Source organism: Ooceraea biroi, chromosome 3, assembly GCF_003672135.1.
Source record: "Ooceraea biroi isolate clonal line C1 chromosome 3, Obir_v5.4, whole genome shotgun sequence".
Classification (NCBI taxonomy): domain Eukaryota; kingdom Metazoa; phylum Arthropoda; class Insecta; order Hymenoptera; family Formicidae; genus Ooceraea; species Ooceraea biroi.
Genome location: NC_039508.1, coordinates 9,469,356 through 9,489,512, shown reverse-complemented (window position 1 = coordinate 9,489,512; position 20,157 = coordinate 9,469,356). Strand labels below are relative to the sequence as shown.

Here is a 20,157-nt window from a genome sequence, read left to right as displayed (position 1 = left end):
CGAACCACTTACGTACGGTTCTTTCAGCTAAAGCGCCTTCTTCGTAAACAGAACATATCGAATTTGTTGCTTGTGAGGCATTTTTGCCTTTCCGGTAATAGAAAAGCATCAAGTGTCTAAAATGTTCTTTGTTTTCTTCCATCTTCAAAAGAGTACAAAACTGACACGAATCAATTTATCTCAAACAACTTTTTTCCTAAAGATGCGTTGAAATGTCACCTTTAAGTATATGTATATAAATCGTATGTTTTCAATAACATTGATATATTCAGACATGTTCCAACGCCATCTATTAAAAATCGGCACGAACTTTCCGGACGACTCAATACATTTGAACATAGTTTTCATTAAATATTTTTATTTCATTATTTAATTTGTATAAAAAAAAGAAAACTGATTAAAATTTCAGAAACCATGAAAAGCTTCTAAACTTGGTAACGTTTACAGCAATGTTTACAATAATATAAAATAATGTTATATTGAAAAATGAAAATAGATCGAACTACAATATAATTGAAGTAATTTCTCTAATAATAGGATTAACATAGAAATAATATTAATAAATAATAATAATAATAATAAAATTATAACAGCAATGAACGCGACGCTATTTACAATAATAAGGATAACTTTCCAGCTAAACGGGCAAGTTGGAACAGAACAAGCCGTAGAAGTACGCAGCGATAACTGCGTCGACCAAGGTTCTAACCTGCCTATTCAGCTTGAAACTTACAACAGAACCTTTAGTGAAGTAAGAACAATCATCTCTATAATTATTATAATTTATAATTAGTAAAATAACTTTTGTAATATTTTATAACATTATAATAAAATAATTAAAATAAATCATTTTATAATAGAATAATTTGTCATGTAAATACACAATTAAAAGAGTCGCAACAATATTGTGTATCAGTCTTCATCTAGTTTACCTTGTCTTCTGAAACAACCATGTAGAATCACACTCCGCAACATTGAACGTAAATCAGATCGACGACAAATTCGCTAAGGGCAAATGATGGGATTACGCGCGAATAATTATCCGTTATCACGTGTCTGTATGCGTATTCGCGCGCGCGCGCGCGCGCGCACACACACACACATCCCCTTAAAGTTACATGGAAGCACGAGTAAAGGAGGAAGGCATGGATGTTGGTAGTACGTACCGGTAACCGGAGTAAAATATGATGTAGAATTTGGCCGGCTTGGCCAACGTCACGGCGGCTAATACGTACCGGGGTGAAGTTAGTAACAGGTGGCGCGATCCATAACAGCTCGCAGTACGAAGTTGTCCAATTTAGAAAAGGTTAGGCAAAGGTGTTTTAACTGATCACGTAAAAGTATCTCGGCGTAATGTTTAATATATTAATTCTGTGATTACGATAATGCATTATAGTTATTATGAGCAGTTATTTTACATGCCGAATATTTTAACTTTTGATTTGTACGTAGGATCTATTGACCTCTCACAAAGAAATACGTTTACTTTTTTTTATATCATTTTTTTATATCATATTTCATCGTGAGTTTGAAACATTTTTCCGCTATAATTATATATTTATAACAATTTTCTAATATTTATAATGCTCTCTACCCTGACGTTCTCGTTCTCTGTTACTGAAATCATAAATAACAATTAAGTAATTACATTTTTTGTATTACATAGTATTTGCATTACGTTTGCTACGATTAGCTTTTTTATGTCATTTTCTCTGTTTAGTGAAAATATTAAAACTTTCATTGATAGCTAGCAAATAATTAATCGCAGTTTTGTATTTTCACTTTATTATTCCATTCTTCTTTTGTGCAAATATTTCTTTAACACAGCGAATTGCACAAAATGTTTTAACTTATAAACTAGGATATTTATTGGTGGTAAAAATAAAAACAACCTATTATTGAAAGGATCTGAAAAGAGACAAGTTTACTCATCTTGACCATAGCAAGTGCAAAGTATATTTCCATTTTTATTTCTGATATCAATATAATAATATAATAAATTAAAGACACATGTGTTCCTAGATTAATAAATAAACGGTTTTTAATATTTTATGTTGATTTTTATTAATTTTATATTATTTATAAACAATTAATTACTTAATTAAAAATTAATATTTGATAAATTAGAGGTTTCTCCAAATGACAAGTTAACTCATCTTGGCCAGTTGACAGGTTACCCATTAATCAATTAAACTGAAAGTACGAGGAAAGAGAAAAAGGCACAACTGCGTCAGGGAATCGTTCTTTGTACACCCATTTCTTAAATTCTTCTTAAGTGCTTCTCTTAAATATTATCAGGTCAATATATTAAATAAAGATCGGATCAATGCGCTACTTCAAATTATGTTTGGGAAAAATATAAAATGATAAATAATATATTTTAATCATCGCGATACATTTGTGAAAAATATCTATCGGCCGTGAAATGTTAGCATTAAACAAATTGCATGAGATTGTGCCATTGAAAATTATATGTTACGAAAAAAATTGTATTTGGTATATTTAAAATTATTTAAATTTCATGTTTTTTATATTTTTAAATGAAAGATTTTCGGGTCTTTGTTTCCTATGATCCTTTTTTTGGTAAATGTTAAAATTAGGAGTGAACTTATTGATTGTTCATAACTATGTAATAATAATGTGTAATATAATGGTGTAATATAGGCTAAAACTTTTGCAAGTTGGTCAAAGCCATGTTCTTGACTTCTGTGACATATCAACGTCATTAAAATCAGTGAGATCGTCCTTAATTTTAACATTTATCCTTTCTTTATAAACAAATTATTAATAGAAAGAAAAGGAAATAAATTGTCACTAAAACAATTAAATTGTAAGATAATAACTAAAGGAATAAATAAAATAATTGGCTTTTGTAAGAGTAATTTTCATCAACAAGAAAAATGTATCGATCATTTTGATAGAGAATTATGAAATAAATTTTGTTGGAATTTTATACATATAGGTTTTCATACCATTTTTATAACATTTGATTTGATCTTTTTTATTAAAAATAAAAATCTGTTTTGTTGCAGTGTCTGCGCCGCCAAGTACTAGTCCTAGTCCATCTACCACGGAGATTCCCAAGAAAGGTTAGTTTACAAATGCTTTCTGCTCTATCATATTCGCACAACATAAATTACAACATAAATACAAAAATTATGATAGACTTTGAGAAACCACTATTGCCATAAAATTCGATGTGCTTGATTTCAGTTATATGTATATTCCATATATTCCATATTATCTATCTGTAATAATTTAGGTTTAAATTCCTACGTTTTTTTTATTTCCGCAGACTGGGAGCTCATGGCGGAAATGAATAACTCTGTTTACGGAAATCCCAGTTCGCTGACAATTCATAATGAAAAGAACGCCAAAACAGGTAAAATATTCCAAGCAATACATATTTTCTCTGCATAATACTAGTGTGCATAATACAATAATATTTCGGACCTTTTTATCGGTTTTTATGTATTTATTTATTTATAATATATATCATTATTTATATATTTATAATTATCGTTATCATGTAAGTATATAAGCAAGTATATAAAAAGCACACATATACATACACGCACACTTACCAGAGATATATTTAATTTGAGTAAAATATTCTCTATATATACGGGTTCTGATCGCTATTCGCGGATAACGCATCAATCATTCTAATCTTACTCACGAAACACATTTGAGAACACAAGGCGCAAATAGCGAAACAGAGAATTTAGAAATGGCATAATGTCCGAAGCGAAGAAAGGAGAACATTAGACTGAATATTTCCCAAGTACGAAAGAGCAGTGGATGAATATTAATATAAATTGAATCATTAATCATACACAGGCTTTGCATATCGCAATCAAAATTATTTTTTCGTTAAAAAGAAATTCCCGTAATCTTCCATGTTTGAATTTCTATCTGTAATATTACGATACAACAATATGTGCAGTTAATTAAATATTAAATGTATTTGTGCATTTTTATTTATTTATTCATACGCTCGAAACGATATTAATGCACAAGCAACAATATGAAGATAATATTTAGCTAATATATTATATCCATATAATGCTGTTATCATTATCATTAAAAATGTTGATAAATGTATGAGAAATATTTTCAATACATCTATCATATTGTATAATTTGAGGAAAAGTTTTAAATTGTTAATAAATTTATATATTCAGTTTGATCGAACGAATGACTAAATGCTACTCCATAATTGGTCTTTCTTGTAGGATACTTTGAATCTTTGGTGATTAGCTTCAATGTTAACTAGAGTCAGGGGACTCAACCGGATATTCCGGGAATCAATCGCGGCTTTAAAGCAGTTTAAAGAAGAGTAAGCAGTCGGCTTTAAGTTCTCTGACTGATCAAAAGAAGATTATGAAAATCTGTACCATGATAATAATTGGAATTTTAAATATGAATCTTTCTCTCATTATTATTACTATTGTATTATTACTTATTAAAAATATCAAAGTCAACAGACGTGTGTAGCATTATATTAATCTATAAATTTTTGCTCTATAATTATCCTTTTAGTTTCTTTTATTCTTGTTCTTTGTTGTTATATGTTCCTGACCGACTTATAAATAAATTGAAATATTTGCATGCAATGTGCATTTTATCCACAGCGATTATGACGTCCGACATTGGTGACATTGAATCAAGAAAAATTATTTATCTAATAAATTAAAATATTATATCTAATATATTGGATTGTAACATATATTCATTTCGTTTTCTTATATAGTGTTTTTAAATATAATAATATATTGATAGAAACACTAAAGAAACCAAATGAATATATGTTACAACCCAAAAGTATTATTTAACATTATATGAATAAGTAATATCTAATCAATTAAAGTCACAGAACAGTTACATGGAAAAAGTTACGTAACGCTTTGTGTGTACTATACTATCACATCAGCTCTTATTATTTCTTTTTTTTCGAGAAGAAGATAATATTGAACTCGAGTTGTCTGCGTCGTCCAATATGTGATATCTGACGTCTAATAGGAGACTGTTTTCTAAGAATCTTAACAGGTGATATTTTCATTTGTTGAGATTCTTAGAAATTAAAATGCCCTATTGGAAACCGAATATCGTAGGGCGGATGACAGAAGCAATTCCATATAAAAAGCTTAAAGCTTGATTGACACAACAATAATGAAGAAAACGTTATGACCAACAACTATAGACGATATATATATATAAGTTTTAGTATTTAGTATTTAGTAAAGTTGGAAGAAATGGTCTGCGACCAGATAATTGAAATTAGGAATTGAATATAGACTGAATTGAATAAATTAAATATAAATGAAAAATTCAATATAATTTAATATAATTCAATATAATCGTGATATTGCACACTGCTGCGAATCCAGCATTTATTTAACAAGTCAAAAAACTAATTGACAAAACGCATGATAAAAGAAAAATAATAAATTCTAGACAAAAACATTAAGATTGAATGTAAAAATAGCCAGAGAGGAGGCAATTGAAGTAATGGAAACACATGAGCAATAGATGACAATAAAAAAGTGAAAAGAATAGATGAATAAAAATTGGAAAGAGACGAAGCGAGCGAACAGACAAAAGAGAGGAAGACAGAGAAAGAGATAGGAGGGAGAGAGAAGGAGAGAGTCAAGAACAGAATTGACTAAGGCAGAAGAGATCCCTGTAACATCAATATTTCATGTATGCTAACACGCCGGAACTAATAATGCTCCAGCGAGGAAGACCCAAGAATAATATCAGCCGTCGGTGTAGCCCGTGTTCTCCACTTCTGTCCTTACTTCTCCCTCCTCCTCCTCCTCTGCTCTTTATCTTCTTCTTTATCTTTCTCTTTGCTCCATCATCTGAAACAGTGTGACGCACGGCTCTAGCACCCTTTCGCGCCTCCGTACACTAAATTTAATCGGAAATTCGTGTCTCATTGGGCTACCTCCCCGTGTCTTACCTTGCCACCCCTTTCTTTTACGTATAACTGATGTAACTTTAAGAGAGAGGGGGAGAGTAGGAGTGGAAGGTAGAGATGACACGAAAAGAGGCGACCAGCTAAAGTTTCTAGAGAAGAAATTCCGGAAAAGGAAACGGTGCGGCAGGTTTGGATAAGGCCTGTGTCTCCTTGTTTCTCCTATTCTATATGCGACCGGAAGGAAGGGAAGGAAAGGGAAGGAAAGGGATGCGAAGGAAGGAAGGATGAGGCTTGTAATTGGTGCAACATCTGCGATCTGCAAGATGGCATTAATGTTTGCTCTCATCGCGTGTCTGCCTCTTCCTCCACGTCCCTTCCCTCTCCCACCCTCTTCTTCGTCTGCCATCTTTCTCGTATCTGTTCTTTCCCCTTCTTCCCCTTTTTGCTATATTTCTATTACATTTCTCTTGTTTGTTAAATACTTAATTTTTATATGCGATTTATCATCATTTTTTAATACGTTTATTTGACTTTTTTGATATAGGTATTATGTATATGCAAAAGTTTTAATCATTCGTTTACACATTTTCACTTAAAGTGCATAATACATGCAATTCAGTAATGAAAATATTTGTCTTCGTTTTCCACGATTTCCTGCTATCTCTTGGGTAAAGTTCGCATTTCCTTGCGAAAAAAGCTTTTTTCCTCTCAATGCACATCTCGAAAGTGTTATCCAGTTAAAAAGTATTGCATCGATTGGAATAAGTGGTAATTCGAAGGCACCAAACTGGATGAATCTACCGCGTGCGATAAAACTTTCAAGTCCAAAATGGTTCGCTGAATACAAAAAGCATGTATATAGCTTTTCATCGCATTTTCTTGAAATTATGTTTATCATTAATTCATACCACATGACGTTTTACAAACTTTGATGCCAAATCTTCAAAAACGTAAAGGGAGAATTTATTTGAAGTTTAAATAATAATACTAGAATACTGCAGAGAAAAGACAAACTTTTGTATACGTCTAATAGATGCTATCAATATCTCTTCTTACAATGCTATGTTTCTTACGACTCTTCTAACTTCTTCCTTTACTTCGCAATACATCCTTTCTCAGATAATTTATCTCGAATCCTTGCCTCACTGTTTTGCCACCTCTTTGTAGAACGTTCTTTTCAAACAATGATTCCGCTTATTCGTCCCGTTGCTTCTTGCTATCGTATCATTGAAAATTCAAGAATATGGATATTAAATGGAAGGTTTGCCGGGGTTTCCTTCCGCATTACGGAAACGCAAGCATAAACAGGCTTTATTTGCACATAGTGATTTGCGGCAATCTGGAGAATACCTAAGCACAGCAGGGTGTATCTTAACTTTCTGTAAGATGTATAATGCTGTTTACGTATTATATTATAGTACATTACAGAAAAGTGGGTTGGCTTGTAAATGTTACAATATAACATAAGATATTAATACATTTATATTTTTCACACATGCTAAATAAAACATATTTGAGCTTTGAAAACAACGATTTTTCAAACATAACAAAAATCATTGTTTATTGTTACAATGAGTACCAGATGGATTATATATAGCACTTTTATTAATTATTTCTCACTTAACAACATCATAAAAATCTAAATAAATCTAAATAAATATAATCTTTTAAAATATAATGGAAGTAGAAGCAAAAGTATTAAAAGAGAAAGATGCTGAAAATATTTAAATAAAATAATGTCAAAAATATTTTTTGACGAATATTTTATTCATGTGCAAATTTGATAACAGACTAATGTCAATGATCCTGCAACTATCTTACTGTTAGCAACAGTCTACTTTCCTCGTAACTTGCATTGCGTAATTCGTGATAGGAAATTGTACAAGCAATCGTGCACGGCCTATAGCGATAAGTCACTTTGAAGTTCCGATGGGAAACACACACAGAGCAAGTATTGTCGTAGTATCGTGACATCTCCCGGAGCACATATGCCCCTAAGTGTCGCTTAATTCCCAAGGGCGAGAGTTGTCCGCCTATAATTCTGGGAGAACGTGTACAGCGATTGGCTTAGCTGCGTACCTTCGTACAATTAACATGTCCCTATTCTGTATGCTATTGTATGTGTATAAATATAACATTAAAAAATGAAGGAATAATATATGTGTGTGTGTCTGTGTGCGCGCGCGCGCGCGCGCGCGCGCGTGCAAAAACGTGATTTACTCGTTCAATTAACACAACGACAATTTGTGAAATTTACACATGGATATGTAGCGCTTTTAATATTTTAACGAGAAACATTTTTAGCAGAAATACAAAATATTTTTGCTGTGTGTAGAAAGAAAGAGATAATATGCTCTATTCTGTATGTTTGAGGAATTACTTTAAAGAAGATTAGCAACAAAGATTTAGGAAAATAAAATATGAAAGACGTTTTCCTAAAACAATACCAGAGCGAATGAAACAATCAAAACTAGATTTACGAAAAAAAGCAGTATTTATTACAAATGTATTATTTCGTAAATTCGTTTGAAAGAGTCGTTTTAAAATTATTTATGACGCAAATTAACGTTATAGAGGCGCGTTTATTAAAAGTATAACACACGCTCATGATGCCATGACAATATTGTGCACCGCGTGATACGGCAATATAAGTTCAGATCTCAGCGTGTGATCTTAGATCCCTGTTAATTTTCTGGGCAACAGTTAACCGACCACCCTGTATTCTTAGGACGCAGAAGTAGCATTGATTTGATTGCGCATCTACGTGCCAATATCAGCTCACATTCAATGCATTTTACACATATACGCAAATCGAATAATTATAATTTAATATTCACAAAATATACAATAGAACGCGCGCGCACGACTTCGATGAAGATATTGAACATAGCATACTGTACATCTGTCACTTTTGTATTGCGAAAATATATGCAATACAAAGTATAGTGTACAAAATGTACAATAAATGAATGAACATGATTGGTCATGATCAATTAGTTGTAAAAATAAAAAAAAGCTCTATAGGTGCAAAATTATAACTTTTCTCAAAAGTTTCATTTATGTAATACTTATGTATTTATGTAAAAGAAATATTTTTCAATTGTACCATCGAAATTTTCCACTTGTAACAAATTTATCTTACATGGAATTCTACCGCCCGATACAATATTATGTATTTTAATGTTTCATGAATGACGAAGGTCATTCAATAAGCAAAGAGACAAACGGCTGCACAAACTATCTAAATGAGAAATACGTAAAATAATTGAAAAATTACAAGTTTGCATATCTATCGTGACTTGAAAATAGCTATTTGATCAATACCTTAACATAGCCTCTATAATTCATTTCATTATGGCAAATCCTCTTGAAAAGTATATTTTTATATATTTTCATATAGTTTTGAAATACAGCGTTCAATGATTAGATTTTTGCTTTTATTAGGTTATGTAATTATTTAGGTTATATATAATTATTTGAAATTTAATGTAGAATGGTCGAGCAAAAGTTGCATGAATCTTAAGAATTTTTGCACATGTGTTAATCACTTTCAGTATGGCCGAATAAGTGTTGTTGATAACTTTCAGAATGTCCACTTGAGGTTTCAATTCCATCTCTAGAATCTCGTATTGAGGGACTTGTTAAGGAAAATAGGCGAGTTATAATCAAAGAATTTAAGAAATTATTCAAAATTGGAATGTCAGTGTTGATAAAGTATTTTATTTCATTATTTACGTGAAAGAACGTAAAAGAAGAAATAGAAAAAAACGACAAAAAAATACAAACCGTTTGGAAAATCATCCTAATACCCTTGCCAACAATCTGGTCAACGTTAACAACATGAAACATAGAGTTAAACGTAAAATCCCCCACGACTTATTTTTAAATTAATTATAACGCGATTTCCTACAACGCGACGTTTTTTCCTACGAACGTATCTACCGCGTAGGAGGGTTACCTGTATAACTATATAATACTATGTAGTTATATATATATATATATATATATATATATAAAACTATATATTATATAGTAATTATATAGTAACTATATAATTACTATTATTATACTATATAATTATTACTATATAACTATGTTATATAGTAGTAGTTTATATAGTTCAAGATATAGTATATTATATAGTATAGCTAATGCATACACGCACGCGCACACACACACACAAAGTTGAAAGCTGATGAATTGCGTTCGTTTATTACCCTCGTGTTAAAGCAGCTATATACTTGGTTCCTATAAACATCTTGTTGCCCACACGTAGCTACAGAAACAGCCACATCATGATAGAGATTCTCGTATATAGGAAACTATAGAACTGACCCGGCGGGCGCATGATACACACTGTCACTGCTAATGTTTGGTCGAGATTTGCATACGTCTGTCTAGCCTATCTATTGCGTCGCCGTACAACGGGGGTCTCACCTCGTTGTCCGAGGGTGTATCCGGTGAGGCGGTGGTGACGACGGCTGCGTTGGCGTCCTTACTCTGTACTATCAGCCTAGTATTATACATACGAGGGTACATGCGCGACCTACGGCGTGCAAGCATGCGCTCGAACACCATCATGATCACCCATTACCTTACCCCGAAATAGGCTATCGTGTCAAGACTGTGTTTCCCGCCACTGCCTCAACCTTGTTCCTTGTCAAACTGACTCTGTCAGACTGCTCTGTCTCAAGACCATGAACTCTTCAATCTAATCTTCAATCTAATCAAGAGAAAATGAAGACTTGAAGCAGTATTTTTCAGCAAGCTTGTTCCATGTTTTAAAATTGAGCCATGTGTGTGTGTGTGTGTGTGTGTGTGTGTGCGCGCGCGCGCATTTATATTGAGAAAAAGAGGGGTGGGAAGGAAAGGGAAGAGAGAGAATAAGTGTATATATTCTAATATACATATATAGTAATAAGAACATTTAATGTATATATCCAAAATATATACACCAAAATGTATTATTACAAATTATTTCATCCCAAGAACGTAATCCAAATTGACTGACTTACGGCAGGGATGTTGTGACATGGATAGAATCTACTTGGTGCAGATAAGGAAATTGTGTTTACTCGGAGTTTGCATACTAGTTAACGCGTTTGCCTCCCACCTTATGCGTAACAGCCTCGTAAACATCTTCAGTCGAGAGGGCCACTCGTTCTACGTCCCTTTGTCCGTGTTTCCTGGCTATGTGAACCACGCAGTCTCCTTTCGCTCCTTCTACTCTCTCAGATTTCCTGCTTCCTCTCTCACCGAGAACTTTGCACTGTTCAATCTCGAAGAAAAATCCAGTTTTTAATTTATTTCTGTGATGTCCGTAGTAGCCAAAATATACAGTTTCGTAGCGTTCAGAAAGTGCTGTGAATTGTCAATTTGCAGTGAATTTGAAGGACCTCGAAAGATGCTTTTTCTGAAAATATTATGTATTATTTATATTATAAAATATATTATAGATACACGAACATATACACACATAGCCACATGCACACACTGGTGAACATCACATCAATATCATGTAGCTTTCATAATTAACTTTTATGTCTTTTTCTCTTAAGGTACTAAATTCCAGTCGAATCTCAACGAAATTGGAAAATCGGAACAAAAGTCAACCGAATTGGATAGGAAAAGAAATTACAATTCTTGGCCTCCTGATAAAGGTGAGTTTAAAATTATGTTGAATTTTCTTACTCGTTACATAATATATATAAATACATAAATATACATGTACAAAGAGACATTTTATTAAATTTTAGAATTTATAGAAGAATTTGAAAGATTGATGGAAATTGTAAATAATTATATAAGCACTGGCTCATGTTAAGAATAATAGTTTAATATTCCGAGAAAGAGAGAGAATTACTATCTATTTTAATCTATTTATATCATTTATCATCATTTATCCCCTTCTCTCTTCGAGGGGATGAACGTTTCATTAATTTCAAAGTTGTTTCTTCCTGATGTAAATTACAAAGAACCTTGGTTTTACAATACTTGGATCTCAACTTGAATCTTTAAAGTTAATCTTGACATAAACTTAAAAGTTCCGGAAGTCCATAAAATTTGAGACCAAAATGATTAAAATAAAGTGTTTAGTTCTCGGGATATTAATAATAACGAGTCGTGCTACAGTTCACAAAACTGAAAAACTTGTATGACTTGTGATTGCTATATAGGCACTCTATTAAAATGTTTGACCTATCACATTATATTATACAATAAAAAGATATTAGATGCTCAAATTAATTCGATGCCTTTTTTTAAAAAAAAATTGATCCTTTATTTACTTTAATTTTTTCACGAAGGGATTTGTCAGCTGCCCTATATGCATAGATGAAGAAAAGTATTAAAAACTGATGGTGAATATTTCGAAGACTGACATGTTTATGACTTTTGTAAATAAAGGCTCACTTTCTTTAAAAAAAGCACCGAATTAATTTATTCATCTAATTAAAAGATTTTAATTTCTTTAAATTATATATATATATATATATATATAATGTTATTACTCACTTCCTCATTTTGTAAGAATATATTTGCAATTTGATCAAAATTGACATAGGTGAATAAAATGGCAGACGTTTATTCAGCGGGCGCTTATGCGAATGCACAAATTAGCCCTTCTACTGCGGCGGCGTCCTTTGACTAAAAAGTGCTCGCCATGTGCTTCACGATATTCAATTTGTACGACGGTGAGGCAGATGACCAAAATTAAGGCCGCAAACGCAATAATAGCACCTGCAAGAGACGTACCTGTGAGATACTTACTATATGTAGGATATTACATATACAAGAGTTTTGAAAAAGTAACTCAAGTTAAAGCAATTGGATCAAAAAGTCAAAAAGTTCGGTTCGATTTTCAATAGTTGATGCCATATGTAATCCAGGCAACAATACTTAATACAAATACTAACGTCTATATATGATATTATATACAATACTCTAAAAGTGACACTTTAACTATGTCATTGCGCATGGCATTAGTGCATTTATATTATGTTTACGTGCTGTATTTATTAATTGAAAATGAATGTTAAGTTATGCAAATTAATTTGGTGCTTTTTTGGAAGAAATTGAGCCTTTATTTATTTTCTTTTTTTCGAGAGAGGATTCAGCTGCCCGATAGATGAAAAAAAGTACTAGAAAATGACAGCGAATATTTCGAAAATTAAAAATGTTTATTATTCTTTATAAATAAACATTTTCTTTATAATAAATAAACTTTATTCTTTATAATAAATTTTTTCAAGAAAAGCACCGAATTAATTCACGCCTCCAATACTTCCAATCTTTTTCTCAGTGATTACATATGATAACAGATAAAATTTTACGTAAACGATGCAACCTCAAGAAACGTTCTGTCGCATAATGACATACGTTACGGTTCGCGATTAATTAAATAGCAAGGGAATAGCAACGTGTCGGATATCGGACACAGGCTGAAGAAGGAGTGGATAACATGTCCGTTGCTTCGTTGAAATCCAGCTTGAATAGCTCTCGCTAGAAGCAACGAGGGGACCTCGTAGAAGACAAAACGTGGCGAGGTTCCTGTCTACCGAAGGTGCGGTTTATCCGGCATTTCGCGGCTCCGCCATGGCATTTAAGCTGTCGCGTCTACCGCATTTCTGAGCACAGGGTCAGGTCAGGTGTGCCGCCTTTCATAATTTCACCGAGCCTTCGGCATTATCGGATAATTCTTTTCTACGCTCGCATTTTTTTCCTTCCTCCTCTCCCCCTTTTTCCGTAATTCAATCCTTGTCCCACCCCTCGCTCCGCTGCCGCCGTTCCCTTTCCTCTTTCTATACCATCGTTTCTCAATATCTCGTTCGACCGTGGTTACTTTTAAAAGGAATTTGCATAATGGCGTGGTGTGAAAATCCGTTTCCTCGCGAGGATAATCGCGATAGTCGCGTAAAAGTAGGTAATTTCGTAGGAAAAGGCGAGTTAGATTGTAACGAGGGAAAACTGCAAAACTGTTACGCGCTTCCACATGCAAGCTTAAGAAGAACGGGCACTTATTCATTAAAAAAAAGGAAAGAAAAATATTGAAGGCCGTATACAAAATTCTGGAAAGAATTTTTCTTTAAATTGACTTTTTTCTTTAAATTGACGTCGAATGGAGATCCGACAGGGACTGCAAGAAACACAATCTACAATTTCCAAAGTCTACTGCAAAACTGCGAACGGGGTTAACGCCAATGCAAACATGGTCAGTTTAACGTTTGACGTTGGAAATTGTACAAGAAATCGCTGTGCGTCATCATCACATTTTGCACACACACACACACACACACACACACACACACTCTCTCTCTCTCTCTTTCTCTTTCTCTTTCTCTTTTGTCAAATAAATAAAAACGTAATATCTCCACGTCTGTAAGAACAAGTAGAAATTTGAGATTGTCGGAATCTCTTAACTATTTGAATTTGAACTGCTAGACAGAAATCTATGGCAACAAGATGCAATTTATATAACGTTCGCTCTTTCGCGCGCAGAAATATAAATGTCGATCATAAATACATAACGCGTTCCTGTTGGAGATGAGGGAGGATCGGAGGGAGACAGGGCGAAAAATCGCGAATTGGAGAAAGGCGGGTTCGTACAAAAGTAGCGAAGCGAAGAATTCTCCTGAGGCAGCACGAGGGACCAGATAAAAGAAAGGGAAGTCAAGGCAAGTTACTGCTTGCGAGCCTTTAGATGAGAGTCGAGAAGACGAATAAAGGCGAGGAGAGAAGGGGGCTGATCCGGCGGGGGCGGCCCACCGGGTTGTTTCTGATTCGTAATTAGAGATGAGTGAGGCCAGGGAAAGGCCAGAGAATACATTTCTCTCGAAGCGAGTAATAGCTAACGGTACGATGCAAGCCAACCGGAAGAATAACTGACTTCCCATTTTTCCCGTTTTATTCCTTTTTCTTTTTCCTATTTTTTTTGTTTTGTTTTTTCTCTCTTTTTCTCTTCCCCTCATCCCCCCCCCCTCCTGGGTCTCCTCCTGCTTCGCCTAGTCCGTCAGTCTATCGGCACCTTTCCCTTCTCGCGTTCTATCCTCGTTTTCTCGCTCTGCCCTCTTGACGAGAGAGGGATTCTTTCGTGGCAAGCCTCCTGCAACAAGATAACGACAAATTCTCCTCGAGAAGTTCTTGATTGTGCATTGACCTTTCAGACTACGGATGGGGTGGGAAAACCCCTCTTTTTTATCCGTGTCTTATGGTAACAGCGAGGTATAATATTAGATCACAACTTTTGGAGATGTTCGAATCTGGTGAAATATAGATACATTTTAACGTTTCAACAGAACAGAACGTAACAGAATTCTGCTTGAGAGGAATTGAATTATTAATGTATACTAAGATTTTTTATATTGTTAGGGGAGTGAAAATGTGTATGTACGTGATCACGTGATAGAGGTACATTTTTTATTTCGGCATAGTGCCGCAACATTAATCACGCGGAAAAAAAATTTTGCTACCGTAGCTAATCATGATTTGCTAAAACTGTGTTTGCTACCGTAGCTATAAATTTCTAAACTACAGCAAAATGTTTGCTCTTGCAGCTAATGAATAAGGAACTTTACTTAATAAAATAGGTGTCACAGCCAAGATTTAGCTGTCCATATATTACGACTGAAATTTAGTTACCGCACGCAGTGTTTAACTATGGCAGCTACTTTTTTTCTGTGTGGCAGTATTTAAATAAATAGCACTATTTTTTAACTATTATGTATACAAATTACTTCTTCTTTTTGAAGAAGCCTTTATTTACTTAAGTTTTGTTTTTATTCGTCAGCTGCGTGACAAGCGAAGAAAAGTATTAGAACATAATGAATATTTCGAAGATTGATGTGTTTATCATTTTCTTGTAATAAGGACTCAATTTCTTCAAAAGAAGCACTGAATTAATTTGTACATCTAATAATATTAGGTTAATTAAGTAATCCGGCTCGCGTCTAGATGGCGATACAAATATCGTAGCGATGTTTTGAAGAATTTTTTTTGTTTTTTAAAAGCTGCACACCATGCTAAAAAGATTAATATACAAGCTATTTTGTGCTGTCATAAGTATGTGTTTAGTTTGAGTCATCATTTAAAATTTCAACTTTAAACAATCTTAATATTAGTCATTAATTAGATAATCCGGGACGCGTTTAGGTGGTTATATAATATTATAGCGATATTTTGAAGAATTTTGTTTTTTGTTTTTTTCATCTAATCGCGACTCAGATTATTTAGTTGACGATCTAATATTAAGATTTAAAGCTGAAACTAAACTGTTTCATCAAATGTGTTAAATAGTGCAATTTTGTCTAATTTCAGATTCAGCGGTGGGCCTGATGACGACCGTAACGCTGCTGCTGGTCGGCCTGGTGGTAACGATAATTCGATAAGCACACTCCAAGTCTTCGTCATTGATGTTAATTCCCATCATTAACGAACTTGATTGAAATTTAAACGGCATAAAGGAACAGACACATACGTACACGCGCACTCTTGCAAACACATAGTATTACACACAGACACACAAAGACTGATCGGAGTAGTTAGCATCATATTATCGGACGGACGGAGAATAATTTATGCGTGCCAAGTTAGTGTAGCAACAAAGTCTGCGAGTGGCCAAGAATTGAGGGAGAACGAGTCTCCCTGCTCCTTCGAAAAGTTGTGCGTGGTGATTTGAACGAGGGGGGTGTGAGACGCACAGCGAAGGGAAAAACAACGAGAAGGGAAGAGAGGGGATGTTAACAAAGTGCAACGACTATCGCTTTCAGTGTAATATATTGTATAACGCCGTAACAATGATGCCAACGATACCAGTGATCTCGTCTCTGCGAGTGCAATTTGGAATGTGTGAGAGTGAATCGTTATGTTTTTTAACTACATTATGGGAGAATTTTACTCACGCGATAACTGGTATTTCGGAATATCAAGACGAAACTACTCGAGCTTAATACTGAATTAAAAGTTTGGCCGAGCCAACTCATATAGTTTTCACTATTCCTCAATTGACATCCCTTCGAAGTCGTTTCCTTCTTACTCTGGCATAAAGAGTTTTTTAAACGTGGAGATAATTATTAGTGATGATTTGCCGCTTTCATACGCTATCGATCGAGAAAGATGCGCATCTCAAGGATGGGAGTTTGCGGCGCTTGATGAGCAAAATCAATTTCTCATCATATTCGAATAAAAAGCTATTCTCTATTCCGCGATTTGCCTGCACGTTTTGGGCACCAATTCCGCTTCTTTTCCATGAACACATTCTTCTTATTCTGCCAAGTACGTCGTAAACACTGTGTTTCCTTTCTTTGTTTCAACTCTTTTAGCTTTTTGTGCATAAAATCAGCGAATTCTAGACACCTGAGATTAAATGCGTCAAATCAACAAAAAAATACTTTTGCTTCAGGCAAAATTAAAAAAATATTGGTACAAAGCAATGTATCAAATATTACTAGTTGCAAGTGAATGTTTAGCGTGAATTGAATCCAACAGTTACATCATAGTCCTAAAAGCGAGCCAACTATCTTTTTATTTTTATATTTGTTTAATTAGAAGTAAATTGTTTCTATTTAAAATTTTCAATCATTTACTGCAGTCGTATTGGATCAGAAAAGAAAAGTCATGTATGCTTTTTTCTTGCACTATACATTGAAATAAATTGACTTTCTTGCAAGTTATATATCTATTATATTAGACGCACAAATTGATTCAGTGCTTTTTCTGAAAAAATTAATTTACAAAAATATTAAACACATAAATCTTCGAAATATTCGTCATTATTTTTAAATATTTTTCTCCATCTATCGAGCAGCTAATAAGTTCCCTCTCGAAAAAAAGAAAGTAAATAAGACTCAAGTTCTTAAAAAAAAGCACCGAGTTAATTTGCACATTTAATACCTAGTAAAATAAGTTTATGTTATATATTATATTATATATTATAGAAAGAAATTTACTGTTCAATTTAGTCAATTAAAAGATAGCTCTAAATTTTTCTCATTACAGTTACATAGCTGTGTTATAAGCTCTCGCAACAAATGTAAAAGAAATATAGATATAAATTACTTTATTTCTGAATAACGCGCACACAAAAATAAGAAAGTAATTTCCGATAAATTTCTATCATCGAATCTCAATAGAATAACATGCGAAGAAACCCGTTCGTTTCAAGGTACAATGCAAAAGAAATCAGACAGATTTTCCTTCCTGATATTATAATCTGACATAATGAGGACGAATGATTTGAGCGTTGAGCGCAGCATTAGAGCACTTATCTTTTATTGGCTATTACCTTTTATTACTTGCTCTTTGATGCGCCGAAAACGAGACGCATTTGTAAACGAAATCTTCCCTCATATAATGCACGATTCCACGTATTGACGCTCTGAATTATAAAACGTCTCGGCGTATATTCATTTTTTGTAATCTGGTTTACATCACGAGTTGACAGAAAGATTTTCCACCTAGAAATCCACCCCGGATCGGACGAATCGGATCGGACGCAGTCGGAAGGAATTGCATGCTAAATAAATTAGACTTGCAAAGAGTATCGGAATCGTGTGACGCTGTTGCGCCACGTCACGTTGCGCAATCAATTTATTTGCGTGTTAATTAATGAAATTAGGATTTATTGGTAGGCGGCCGCGGAAAGCCGTCTCGGCCATGCCGGTTTTAAGCGGACTTGGAGCTACTTAGGAATATCCATTATTCAGCGTACATCTTGTTTAAAGCAACAGGTTCGAGAGTCTCTGCACTGTGCGCGCAAAGGAGTTAACGCCTGCTATGGATTAAAGAAGGGAACGGCTCGACTTAGGGATTACGCAGACTTACTCTGATGAGGTCTGTAATCGTATCATTCGCAAGACTATCCCGCAGTCTTCTGACCTTAAAAGTCATAAGTATTCCACGTGAAAGAGAATCGCACGCTTTCCTAGCATCGCAGTTTTCGCACTCCCATTGCCTGCAATTGACAAATCTTGTGGCAACAGACTACGATCTAGAATTCATTGATTACGTTAATTAATGTCAACACCTAATTATTTTTCATCCGATTAAAGATGTCCGTGCATTTACATATATCCATGAAAAGCAAAACGGTTAAGCAACGGTTTTTGTTAAAAATTTTTATTGTTTTATATGGATGCGCAAGTTTCGCCTTGTAAATTTTGCTTTGCATTTTTCATAACTTGAAATTTTGTTATTGTCTCTCACAAGTTGGTTGTCGCTGATTACACTTTTCGCAAGATGATTTAATATTGTCAATTACACGCTATTTTGACGTACGATGAAATGATTGAACTCATCTAACATCTCTAAGCAGAGCGATGCCGTTTATCTCAAAGCACTGACAGCGAGTCCAGAAGTAGGTTCGTGATCCTCGATTAAATGTTTGCGTCTGATCTTTTTTATTGTAGACACGCCGATTATAGATGACCTCTAAAACTTGAACATGTAAAACTTAATATGTTCAGCCAATCAATTACGTTGAGCAAGAATGCACGCACAAAACATATGTATACATATTAAGTGCACAAATTAATTCGGTGCTTTTTTTGAAGAAATTGAGCATTTATTATAAAAAAAAGTAATAGACATGTCAACTTTTGCATACATCTTATAAATAAAGGCTCAATTTCTTTAAAAGAAAAAAAGCCTCGAATTAATTTGCACATCTAATATATTATATATTATAACATTTGCGTAAAAATACTAGAGAAATTTTCTTCAACATCTCAAGCAGTTCTGCTACAGAAAAGTCAAAGTCAAAGGCTCAAAGTCGTACACACACACACACACACAACACATGGAGATAAATTGTACTCTTTGCTCGTGCCTAAAATCTCGAAAGATATCATTCATCACTCTGCCCATGATGCAAACAGAAACAGAATTTGCATAGCACATGTATGTGTGTACATGTATACGCGTGATATGTGATTGCAAAAAAACTACAATGCTACTTATGCGTAATATCATCTTTCGCTCACGTCGCAACGCGACGTCATTTCTTCCCGTTTTCAAATTTTAATTGTCATCAGTTAGAAATATTTTCTACATAGGACTCGAAAGAATCGCAGACTATGTGCGCAGTTGCGTTGTTGCAAATTAACGAGACTGAAACGAGAGCAAATCGGCTCGGGACGTCAAGTTATTTTCAAAAGTATTGAGCGCGCAAATTAATTTGGTGCTTTTTTGAAAAAATTGAGTCTTTATTTAGAAAAATAATGAACATGTCAATCTTCGAAAAA

The 20,157-nt window shown here is 33.9% G+C and overlaps 1 protein-coding gene across 1 annotated transcript in view; it reads left to right on the top strand.

Moving 5' to 3' along the window:
• Window positions 1-19,664, top strand: part of LOC105276843 (lachesin) — a 215,377-nt gene extending 195,713 nt beyond the window's left edge. The window contains exons 8-11 of the mRNA XM_020030888.2: window positions 3,033-3,089; window positions 3,296-3,382; window positions 11,482-11,583; window positions 16,235-19,664. Of these exons, the coding sequence (XP_019886447.1) occupies window positions 3,033-3,089; window positions 3,296-3,382; window positions 11,482-11,583; window positions 16,235-16,305 (317 nt within the window). The 3' untranslated portion in view covers window positions 16,306-19,664. The remainder of the gene's footprint in view (window positions 1-3,032; window positions 3,090-3,295; window positions 3,383-11,481; window positions 11,584-16,234) is intronic.
• The last annotated feature ends 493 nt before the right edge of the window (window positions 19,665-20,157 follow it).